General features: G+C 40.5%; 1 protein-coding gene across 1 annotated transcript in view; it reads right to left on the reverse strand.

Annotated features, from left to right (window-relative positions):
• Nucleotides 1-11,946, reverse strand: part of CDH20 (cadherin 20) — a gene marked incomplete at both ends in the record, with an annotated part of 58,744 nt that extends 46,798 nt beyond the window's left edge. The window contains 4 exons of the mRNA XM_080926934.1: nucleotides 203-370; nucleotides 3,282-3,401; nucleotides 3,921-4,215; nucleotides 11,701-11,946. Of these exons, the coding sequence (XP_080783060.1) occupies nucleotides 203-370; nucleotides 3,282-3,401; nucleotides 3,921-4,215; nucleotides 11,701-11,946 (829 nt within the window). The remainder of the gene's footprint in view (nucleotides 1-202; nucleotides 371-3,281; nucleotides 3,402-3,920; nucleotides 4,216-11,700) is intronic.
• Between the last annotated feature and the right edge of the window lie 861 nt (nucleotides 11,947-12,807).

Genomic DNA, 12,807 nt, shown 5'->3' on the forward strand with positions numbered 1-12,807 from the left:
TTTAATTTAGTGCTGGTGTGTGAGTGTGACTGTCAGGTAAGCACCAACAAACAACCCTCTAAATGCCATAGGAAGTTGAATGCCAGAAGGAAGGGTTGTAACAAAGAAATGTATACATAATGATTTTTAACACAAGCTGACCTTACTCCTGAACCTCAGTAAAGGTTGGGTCCCTCTGAGGTATGCTCTGGTTGGTACTTACTCTGTGGAAACCGGGGTGGGTTATCATTGACATCCGAGAGGGTGATGTTGACTGTGGTAGTCCCAGCCAATCCTCCAAGTTGCCCTCCCATATCCTTGGCTTGAATAATTACTTCATAGTATTCCTTGGCTTCTCTGTCCATGTTCATGAGTGCTGTTCTGATTACACCTGCAGGACAGAAATTGTTTTAAAAAGTAAAACCACAGAGCTAGTATTTTTGAGGATTTGTTTGTAGATGTCTTCTTCGTGTTCTGTAAATACCTAACATTGAAATGCACAGCACCTGCTTTTAATTAAACTTCAGGTTAAAAGTCCCAGCTTCAGAAAGGCACCATATAAAACAAAGGGCTAAGAAATAGACAGTGAGAAGGAAGGGCCCAGTGGCCGGAGTCCTTGGCAAGGTTACTGAGGCAGAACAGGAGGTGGCAGCAGTGGATTTCTTAGACTCTAGGAATTGCAGTCTGTGGTGATCACAGACTGCTCTATCTTTACCAAAGAAAACCTGGGCTTTGAGTCCAGAAAACAAACCTTCTTGTGTCTCCAGGTCTGTGATTTTAGGTAATTCTCCTTCATCCCTTTTTGCCTTCAGTCTTAGACATCTTGTGTTAAATGCTCTTCAGATACTGGCTCCTAGTATGTATCCCCACCCCTCCTCTGCCTGGAAGTAGAGATGGCCTGTGTTTACAGTCACTGCTCTGTTTCCTTCCTTTTCTGTGCCTGACCGAGTACCTTGAGTAGGGAAGGACACTAGAGGCTCAGGGTATGTTGTGTTCTGTGTGTGTGTGTGTGTGTGTGTGTGTGTGTGTGTGTGTATGTGTGTGTGTGAGTTTGTGTGTGTGTGTTTAACCATGCATTAGAGATGAACTTTTCCAAGTAGTTCAGAGCAGAAGCAGAGCATAGATGTGGTGACAGGGTATCATTTAAGAAGAGGGGTCTACCACAAACAAACCTTAGGTGGAGCTTGAGGAGTCTTGTGGGAGATGGGGAGGAAGGATTGTAGGAGCCAGAGAGCTTAAGAACAGCACAAGAAAACCTACAGAATTAACTATCCTGGGCCCATAGGGGCTTGCAAAGACAGAACTGCCAACCAGAAAACCTGCATGGGATGGACCTAGGCCCTCTGAACATATGTTACAGGTGTGTAGCTTGGACTTCAAGTAGGACTTCTAACACTGGGAACAGGAGCTGTCTCTGACTCTGATGCTTGCCTTTGGGACCCTCTCTGCCTACTGGGCTGCCTCATCTAGTCTCAAAGGAGATGATGGGCCTGGTTCTATTTCAACTTAATATGCCGGGGGGGGGTTTGATATGGCCTCCATTTTTCTAAAGAGAAAGAGAGTAGCTAGAGGGGAGGGAGAGGTGGGATAGGGGAGGTGTGGGGAAGGACTGGGAGAAGAGGAGGGAAACTACATCTGGGGCATAAAGTAAATAAATAAATTAACTAAAAATAATAAAAAAGAAGAGGGGTATAACCTAGATGCACAGAAATGTAGGATTCTGATCCTGCCAGGAATGTGTAAAGATTCTTTTCTCCTTTGTCGCCTTCAGCATAGAAACACTATCTTTCATACACTTGAAGTGAAAATAACAGGTTCATTGTTACAAGTTTATGACATAACCTGTGGTTAAACTGACCTTTTGAATGGAAAGGCAAGTGTGTTGGAAAAAGACCTTGGCTGAGGTTTTTTTCCCATGATCATGTACCGCAGTCACTGAGATTCTAAAATGGGATTTGCAGCCTTTTCTTCTTGTAAATGCCTCTTGGCCAAAGCAATGACAATATTTTCATGTATTTTTGACTTCAACACTTTAGATGTTCCTCATGGGAACTGTCAGAATAATGTAAAGTACTTTTGAGGATATAAAACACACATGACCCTGATCTTGCCTGTATTTTTCTTCTCCTTGGGCATCTCTTCATTCCTCCTCCTCTCCATTCCCCATTAGTAGAATTGCTGAAGTCTCTGTTTTATAGATATATCCCTAACTACAACCTTTTCTCCTTCATTCCACTAATTTATATTCTCTTTCTTTCTACTTTTACAGTAGCATTTTCTGAGTGCATGGCTACCTTCCTGACTTCTAGGGGGCAAGTCATGTTAGTTATAATATAGATTTATTAATTTTATCTCTAGAATAAAGAAATGACTGACTGTTCAATAGTGACTTTATCTATGTGGTTTTCTCTTTTGCTCAAGGCCCTTCTTCTAGATCTCTTTTCCCTGTGTACAGTTGGGGTGATCATACTTCTTAAATATTTTACTTGCGAGGTTAAATGGTAATGTTTACCAAAGGTCTTGAAGAAGGAGAAATTCTGGTAAAAGTGTAGGATAGCAAGGATACAGTAATCATTATGTCCAACAGAGAAACTAAAGTGCATTTCCTTGGTGGATTATAACCTGATTCCTGTATTCAAAGTTTCTTGAAACAAGCAAAGCTCCCAGGTTCCTCTGGTGTTTCCTTTTCTGCCATGGTGGATTGTTTGAAAATCAGTTTGTTTCTCTTTGCTATCTTCTCTTATTAGAGTGACCCCCACCAGGTTCTGTCTTTTTAGGGTTGTATTCATGTGCTATTGCCACTCTCACTGGTACCCGCTTGCCCAGTCTTGGGTTCTGCTTAGCAGACATTGTCTCAGCAGAGATAACATTAGGGGTATATTGATAACCATAGAAGCCTGGCTAGCACTTGACTTCTAAATGAATCATAATTCTGGGCTGCATGATTTCCCAGAAAGTTCCTTCTGGTTTCAGAGCCTGTGACTCTAGCTGTAGAGTAAGCCCCAGAGAATGTTTCAATCTTTTTGGTCTTTTTCAAGTTATAGAAGACCTAGAACCTTGGTAAATAAATACAGCTTTGGGAGTTTTGGAAGGTAGTAAAGAGATGTTCTCTGTTGACAGGGTTTTGTCCCACTGTCTCACTCCTTGGCAATTACAGTGTGTTCTCCTAATCCTAACGATTATGATTATCTTCTTTGTGCAATACACTCCCTGGAGGGTCCTTGACAAGAGGAGTTGGATTTGTTCTAAATAGAAAACACTGAATAAGCAAATACCTTTGACTTGACTCTTGTACTATATACCTGTTTTGGAGTCCACAGAAAAATATGGCTGGCCCTGGAGAATGCTGTACACTACCCGGGCACTGTTGCCATAGGTTGGGTCATCAGCATCTGTGGCTGTCACTTGGATAACAGAGGTACCTAAGGGAGAGAAGTAGGAGAAACCCGTTGAAACCCAGTTAAGAAGAGTTGGTATAATCTTGAATGGTCAACCTTAAAACATTTTAGAGATGTTGCTTGCTTCTCTGGGAGAGTTCCCTTTCTTGATCAAGCTTCCATAACTCCTATTTTGTTATTCAATTGAGATGATAGTCATTTGTTTAAAATTTTAGTAGCCTATAAATGTAACAGTACCTATGTAGCCTTCTTTGTTTGTCGGTAATGCCAATATTTACTTTAACAACATAATCTAATTTAATATAATTTATCAGCCAGCTATCATATATTTGATTCTTAATAACTCAGAAGTGGAAGGCACTGGAAGATTATTACTTAATGTGGTGTTTCTGATATTTTTATAGCTCCCAAACTGCAGAAAAAGTTGGTAGTCATTTTAGCTTCACTTTTATCATTTCTACACCTTTTCTTCTCTATGTGTACATGGTAGAATCTCCTACAGTGCTTCTACTATTGGTAAAATATGAGCTCATCACCACCTACCTACTGGTGACATTTCTGGTACAGTGGCAACATAAGGTCCATCCAGGAACTTGGGCTCATTGTCATTGATATCTTGAATTTTGATAATGAACTCTGATTCTGGCTCCATTGGCCGGCCTGTTCTCCTGTCTAGGGCTTGAGCCCTTAGAGTATATTGGGCTCTTTCCTCTCGGTCGAGCCTCTGAATGGCATGGATATCTCCAGTGGTGTCATCGATGGTAAACACGATGCCTGCTCCTTCTCCTGAAAGGATGTATTTGATGGATCCATCTCCCCTGTCCATGTCTGAATGAAGCTGGGGACAAAAGCAGTTTAATGTCATTATTAATGTGCACAGGTGTTGGGAATGAGTTGATTTTCACTTTGGAACAGATGTAAGACTTCCCTGTACATAGGAATGTTCTTTCCCCTTCAGGGTTAGGAAGTCTGTCTTTGAGATGATGAGCAAAGGGAAACATGGGAAGTTTTTCTGTGTCATATTCTTATGATATTAATACTAATATGAAATTATGATCTTAATACTTTAAAATGATTGTCCTTGAGAAACCTAGAAGATATCTATAGAAACAGAAACATGTTTATTGAGAAAGGTTGTCCTTTTATCCAAGAAAGAGGAAAGACAACAGGGAAGCTTAAATATTTGAGAATTAAAAATAAGTGGTTGTGTATGCCTTTAATCCCAGCATTTAGGGGCTGAAGGCAGGCAGGTCTTTGAGTTTGAGGCCAACCTGGTCTTCAGAATAAGTTTTAGGGAAGCAAGGAAGTCACAGAGAAACTTTCTCTTGAAAAACAAAACAAACAAGAGTGACCTTATTCGTGAGACCACTGACTTCCTCGTTTCCTATGTAAGACTGTGTTCACTAATGTTCTATGTGTGAGGTGAGCTCTAAGTACTGATTGTGTGCATGTGACTAGGTAGGACTCATTCTGGAATTCAGTGGATTCCCTAAGGTCCGTGTATGGACGGTTGAATTGGGGACATGCTTCTCTGCTCATTCAACTACATTTTTCTAAGACGTTTTTAAAAAATTATTTTATTTTTATGTGTATGGGTGTTTTGCCTGCGTGTATGTCCTGCAGCACTTTTGTGCCTGATGTCAGAAGAAACTAGAAGAAAGTATCGAATCTTCTGGTTGCTGGAGTTACAGATGGCTGTGTGCTATCACGCATGTGCCAGAAATCACACCAGGTTCCCCTGGAAGAGCAGCTGGCATTCTTAACCATTAGGTAATCTCTCCAGGCCCATCTTCTCGTAATCTCTTGTAATAATTTCTTCAAAAAAAATTTTGGGAGCACAATTTTACCTCAGCCTAGAAACTTACCTGACTTGATAGTTGCACATAATACAAACGGGCAACAAGAATGTTGGGGTTTTGTGTTTTTCTTTAGGTCTCTTTCAAAAGAACCAGCACAAACATTAAGTTTAGTTAGTACTTCTAACTTTGTTGCTGTCCCTTTTCACCACTTCCATATTTAAACACCAAAATTCCAAAGATGTGGTCAATAGACAAACGAGTGTTATGCTTAATGCTACAAGCCCAACATGTCTCACCTAAATATGTTCTGTGTCACTTAGCAACTTAGTGTCCTTGACAAGAGTAAGTATACTGTCTACACCCTTAGTTTTCTTATAAGTGAAGAATAGCATTAATGCTTGTTTCCAAGGGTTTCATGGATCATTAGAGATGAATGTATATGAAGTACAGAGGACTATTTTGTTTTTCCATAATAGGAAAGCTATAAATGGGACCAATTATGCTGATGATGGGTGGTGTACCTGCAGAGAGAAAGGATCGTAACAAACTAATCTCTTATCTGACTTCTTAAGCCTCCAGGAGTAAAACTAAGCTAAAGACATTGTTGTTATGCACAGATTAATAGCCAGAGTCCCTGTAGCATTGGAAGGGTCCTGGCCTGCTACACTTAGGGTTCACGTGTAGAGAGACACTGTCTATTGATTTAATCTTGTGAACTTTGGTGTTTAAGGGACACCTGAAAGTGTTCACAGTCTTAGACAGTGATGGCTTCAAATGCTGGCATTAGTTTGGAGCTAATCTTAATCTTATTCCAGGCAAACCAAGGATCCAAGTTGTTTCTTAGCTACAATGGAGAAATAAGAGAATATGCTCACCCTCCAAATAGCTTTGGATTTCTTTTTGCTTAAAAGTATTCTATATAGAATATGGCATTCTCACATTTTTTTATACTCCATATACACTATTATCACTAAAATCTATTTATGTAGTTTAAAAAGTAAGGGTGAAAAAGCTCAGCACTTATTGTGTAGAAGTAAAAGAATTAGTTTGGAACTGGGCACAAGAAATGAAAATGCATTCCCTCTGGAAATATGCTCCTGTTTTGAGGAATGAAACTGGAAGGAAAAAACCACCTAGAAATTTCTTAAGTTATGAGAGAAAGAAATCTGTTTAAATGGGTACATACATGTAGAACTTTATGGCCTATGGCATTTGGCTTGCAATAAAACAGGTTAAGGTATGTATGGCAAGTTATAATGGATGCAGAGCTTAACACACTAAGGAACAATTAATACCATCAGAGGCCAAGTGTGAGTGCCCTGCCTTTGGGGTATCCCTAATAAACAACAGAAATCAAAGCTAGCAGTGTTGATTATCAACTCTGCTTCCTGAGGTTGATAAGGCTGGCTGTGGTCAAATGGAATCAGTGCTGAAACTTACATTCCTTTTCTTACCCCACCCCCTGCCCATATGAGAAGATACCAAGGAATCTTAGCAGACAATAAATTCTCAGAGGGTGAAGACTATATAATCATCTTGGTATCATGTAGTAGATGGTACAGGCTCATGCTAAAGCTTTTGGAGAAACCTCGTGTTACTTTATTTTTAAGGGTTAGTATCTTTTAGGTTGCTTCTGAGTATGTCTACAGGTTTTCAAGTTGTCCTTGTTAGTTTTGTTGTTGCCTTGACACATTGAGAAGAGGGAACCTCAGCAGAAGAATTGCCTCCTCAGATGCCCTGTTGGCATTTCTCTGGGGGCATTTTCTAGATTTCCAGTTCTCTTAGGATGGCCCAGTCCACTGCTAGTGGTGTTATCCCTTGGTAGTGGTGGGCTTGTGTTATCTACAAAAAACAGTTGAACCTCCATTGTTAATGTCATGTCTCGAGTTTCTGCTTGACTTCTGACAGGGAAAAATTGTTGCTTATAAGTGTAATATGAAACAAACCTTCCATACTCTGGTTTCTTTTGGTCAAGTGTTCTATCCTAGCAAGAGAAAGCAGATTAGAGTACAAGGGGATGGGGGAAAAGGGCTCCTACAGTGAAATAGGATGGCTCTTTCATGAACAGAAAACATATCAGCTATAAAAGAGGCTTAACCAGATTTCATTTTTTTAGGAATATAGTTGTCTGTCTCTAGGATCCTGAAGGAAACAAGTCCCCAATGGTTAGTCATCTCAACAGCCCTGAAGGAGGAGAGGGCACTAGGGTATCACATTTATCATGACCTTGGGAAATAGCCAAGGATCATCTGACAGGGGCAACAAGTTAGGGGCAGAGGTTGGTGCTTCTAGGACTTAAATGTGAAAGGGACCACATAAGGCTGAGCCTGAGTCTCCAAGAAGAGAGTATTGCCTGGGTAAAGCTTCAGGAACATGCATAAGCCCTTCCCTCTAAGTAAGTCCAAGAACTACCTGCCTTCTCTGAGATATACCGTTGTTTTAGGATGCGTTGGTTTTCTTGAAGTGGCCTGATGAGGATGAGAGCCTTAGAAAAGCTCTAAACTAGACCACCCAATGGTATAAAGGAAACAAGTCTCATCTCCCTCTAGTCTCTTGCTCTTCCTTTGGTATGGTCCAGTTAGAAAAACACAAATCAGAATTCAGAGTCCCAGTTCCATCTCAGAGTAGAGCAGGGGCCTGTGCCTATGCAGGTGAGGGACACTTTAAGAAACTCAAAGTCAACAGAGATGTTTGGGTTTGTGAACCACAGAATACACATTTGATTGTAAAAATTGGAAAGGGGGATGTGAAAAGTTAGCTAAGGCTCTTGAAAAATTGGTAGTTCTGTTAAAACATTTTACCTTTATTTATATTTCAGCTGACACTAAGTGAACTCTAGCTAGGACATATATGAACATTCTTGGAGACATATTTTCTCTAGAAATTTTCTAGACAGATAAATGATTATCCCTTCTATCTCACAAGTGTAGCCTTTAAGATCTTGGTCAGAAGAGGAGGGAGTGTTGTAAATTAGATTCTAAATATAAGAACAATAATACTTTTGCTGATTTAGGATTTTGGGAACAGGTGGGCCTCACACCTCTTTCTAGTGAAGTTTCTAAGTGCCCAGTGACATTCTGAAAAGGCAGTCGGTGCATATCATTGTGGTTAGACAGTGGCCTTGTAAAGCTTAGCCTCTGTGTGACTTGTGCCTACAGGTCTATGCTCAGGAAGAGGTCTCTGTAACCCTCCTTGCATGTGTCTATAGAATCTAGCTTTAACTTGACAGTGCCATGTCTTTGGGAAGCCTGGTGTGGATTTCACAAGGCCATACTAATTAATGCTGATCACTTTTGCCATATTCCTTCCTGAAATAAGCAAATGCTCTGGCAGGCTCTCTACGCAGACATCTCCTAGAGCTTTAGGTGAGAAGCTGACTGTCTCTGTTATAAAGCAAAATATATGGATTCTCTTCAAAAGAAAGTAGAGAGGGACACAAGTGACTGAATATCTAAGTTTCTTGTGTGTAGAGTGACACACCAGTGTGGGGTAAACCCCGGTGTGTGACTGGGGTAGGTGACTGGCCAGGCATCTGGTAGTTCTGTACCATGGATTTAGCATGCTTTCTTTTAAAGTTTGTTACACATTTACATATTTCCCTGCTAGTGGCGTTTTAAATAAGTGTTTCTTGTTTTCCCCTTAACCTAGCTAGCTCCAAATAAATGACACTGGACTGTTATATTTATTTAAGGGCACAAGAACTGAGCATTATTACTCTATTTTAATCATCTAAAGTAATTTGACTACCATCCAGCCAAAACCTGAGATACTTGCATTTAATGGCTTCCTCTGATCCAGGAGTTTTCTTTTGATGTTTCACACTGTCCTAGAGACTGAGGTGCCTTGTGGGGAATCCTCACTTCCTCTCTCTCCTCCTCCTCCCCTGGGTGGGAGGGGTCTCTATTCTGCCTCCTGTTTAGTCATTGGCTACTCAGCTAGGTTTATTGACCAATCAGGAAAGAATTGGGGAGCAATGTTTACATAACATCGAGGTGGGAGATTCTTAGAATAAAGGTGACAGTAAGATATTGGGGTACCAAAATCTGCGTTTAAGTAATACAAGTATAGTCCTCACACCAGGCACAATTACATAATGCCTACATTTCCCAACATCAGCAACAATCCCAGGAAGTAAGTCTTCAGGCTCCTGATCCCACTGCACTTGTCTGGATGTCGTCATGGCTAGATTTCGAGTCACTGGCCAGCTCTTTTCTGAACAGTAGGAAAGAAAACCCATAGCTGTGGAGCAAGACTGATGGCTACAGAGCTTTACTTACCACTAGTGTGACCTGCTTTGTGAACAGAAGCCCTTATCCCAAGCCCAGTTCCTTAGGTTGCATTCACCGCAGAGCATGTAATTGTTTGCTTCATGTGTGTGAAAGGGAAGAATGAATTCCATCACAATATTAGCTGACATTTTCATTCTACATGATTATCTTGGCCATTTTTGTACTGGGTTTGGGAGGTTTTATAGACAAGACTGGGAATCAGCAGCCCTGCTTCTATCTTTTAAAAGAAAGAAGACAACCCTAAATTATAAGAGAACATAAAATAATTACAGAATATTATGTAATTTTCTTAAATATATTTTTATAATAACCACAAGTATCTACTCTATAGGACTATTTTGCAACTATCAAGAAATTGGGTGCCTTCAAATCCTGTTAGGCTGAAGAAATGTTCACAATGTAAAGAGTTTGTAGGGTAGATGCTGGGGAATTTGAATGCCACTGTAGAGAGGTAGTCATAGTCTATGCCTATCAGGACAGTAGCATGAACAGCAACCTGGCTTGTGTGGTAAGTAATGGGAGGAATCTGGAAAGACACATCTTGGCCCTTAACTTGGGTCTGAAGAAGAGGAACATGTGTTGATTCTGAAGGTTGGCATACAGGAGTAGGTGCTTTAAAAATATAAATGTGCTCATGAGAGTCATTCCTTAGTGAGATTAGGTGGTGTCTGCTCAGTTAATCTGATCTTGTGGAACAGAGAATCATGGTAATGAAGAAAATCAGAGAGGAAGACGTGAATCAGAGAGAACCTGGCAAGGAGATATTGATACCTTTGGTGACTAATCACGCAGAAAGGATAAAGAAGATGAAGGAGAATTTTGCGGCCAGAAAATTTAATTTGCAGGAGTGTTGGGTATGTCCTATGAGCTGCCGAGTTCCCAGAATGCACTCTGTACCACCGTTGCTACCACTGAGCAGTCCAATGTAGCAGTGAGTAATCATCACAGGTACCATGCTAAGCATTTTATGTGTCAGTTGTCCAATCCTTACCATACCCTCAGGTAGTCATTTATTTGCCCATTCACTAACCGTGTTTTTAACCAACTTTTATATCTAGTGAAAATTTTAGTGTTGAAGATAAATGAGAACAATGTTGCCCTCCTGGAAGTTCTAGTCTAGTCAGGAATTAAGAAGGGAACAGGAGGGGCTGGAGAGTTGGCTAAGCCAGTAAGAGTGTTCACGAGTCTTGCAGAAGATTGACTTTAGTTTTCATTTCATGGTTGACAACTGGATGTCACTTCAGCTTCAGGGGAATCAGTGCTCTCTCTGGCCTCAGCAGTCATTTCGATCAGATGTGAGTGTGTGTGTGTGTGTGTGTGTGTGTGTGTGTATGTGTGCATGCATATGTCCACACATCCCCACACACAACCACATCTCCCCACTTTACACCTCCACACTTAAATATTTAACAAAACATCCTTAAGAAAAGAAGGGAGGGGTAAGTAGCTGTTGAGACTATTGAGGACATGGGTTCACAGGGCTCCCTGGAAGCTCCTGGCAGGGCTGGGCATGGAACCACACGTGTTTATATCAGAAACACATGCTTATAGCTTTGGGACTAAACAAGTGTTTACATTATCATCAGAATGAATTATTTATTTTCTAACTAATTTTTTGTCTCTCATTCTTTCTGCCTGTGTTGCATTCATAAAAAGGTCTCCGACTAACAACCAAATAAGGCAAACAGAAGAGAAAGCCAAGGTTAAAAACAAAATGATGATAGGCAAATTGAGAGGCTTTGAATATAAAGTTTATAAATATATCTATTGATTGTCTCTAACTAACACCAAAGCAGTCATACTAGAGAAATTTGAAGGAATAATGTTTTATTGTTTTGTTGTTGATTTTCATTGAACTTAGGTCTCAAGCTAGAGCTATCTATAGAAGTGCTTACACACACACAAACACACACACACACACACACACACACACACACTGATGCTGCCTCTATTAAGGGTTAAGTAGCTTTTGTTAGGACTGAGGTTTTTCCTGCAAAACATGGTTGTGCTTTTTTCCCACTGAAGGGAGACTTAGAGAAGGAGAGAGTCTTCTTTCTGACTGCTGTCAGACAAAGCAATGCTGTATTTTAGCTGGTGGTCAATAATGTCTGACTAGTTAACATTTTTGTTAGACCTTCGACATGGGCTAGGTGATCATTCATATTCAATTCATTTTAATACCCAATCTCAACATCAGTACCCTGAGAGTTTCTCTTTCAACTGGGCACATCTTACCTTGCCGACATACAAAGGGTCAGTGCCAGTGTACTCTTCCAGGACAAAGAACTGATTCCAAACCCAGCTCCTCTTGCTCCGCTGATGTGACTCTGGTCCTCCAGAGAAGAGTGTTTCTAATTCCACTTCTGGCATCGGAGTGCTGGAGAGAATGGCGGTTGTCAGGTCCATTAGTGCCCAGAAGTACAAGGATGCTCCGAGTCCAAGCCAACTCTTTGCATTTCTCATTCTACCTGTAGTCCACATGGGCCTGCAGGAGTGTCAGAAGTCAAGTAGGATGGCAAGGACTGGGGTTGAGTATTTTCCAAATAAAACAAGCCAGACCACAGGTTAGTGGAAACTCATTGCTTCTCAGAGGAGGTCTCCATACCAGCCAAGCTGAAGTCCTGTCAAGTTAAGGGAAACACTGTCAGGGAATTTCTTTCTGGGGCTTCATGTATGTTTTCCAGAAATGGCAGTTAATAATTAGTTTTCCACTCAACGAATCAGCAGTTATCCCTCATGACATGTCTCTAATAAATAAGATTTTGATTATAAAATGATAGTACGTCTTGCTAGAACCAGCCCCATATATTTGGTTTGGATTCTGAGACAATAAAACTAGTAAAAACAAAAAAAATCTTCTTCCCAACAGTAGCTTACCTTAGGGGCTAGATGTCTTATTGATTGATTTGAAAAATTAATAGCATGCTCTTCAAAATATCTATAATCAGAAAGCCCCCGAACTCCTCAGAATAGCATTCGCTTCTAAAATTTACATCTACTAACTAATGTTTCTATTAGCTCAACTGATTTTTTTGGCTTATTAAAAATAGAACAAAATTGAACGTTTTCCCCCTTTTGCCAAAAACAATTATCTTGTGCCTACTCCTGTTATTGATTATGCTATGAATCTTGGGCTTCATTTATACACAGCCGTGGATGCCAACTTGTAACTTTAATCATTTTCTGAACTCCTGAGAATCAAGTTTCATACTCTGCTGCTTCGGCTGTGGAGTGCTGATAGGGGTTGCTAATGTGACCTCTCAAGGAGATGAACGGTCAGTTAATCGTTATGTCCTTTACAGGGGACTTTAAAGCACTATTAGTCATATGCCACCATGAGTA

The sequence above is a fragment of the Micromys minutus genome, assembly GCF_963924665.1.
Source record: "Micromys minutus genome assembly, chromosome: 12".
NCBI lineage: Eukaryota > Metazoa > Chordata > Mammalia > Rodentia > Muridae > Micromys > Micromys minutus.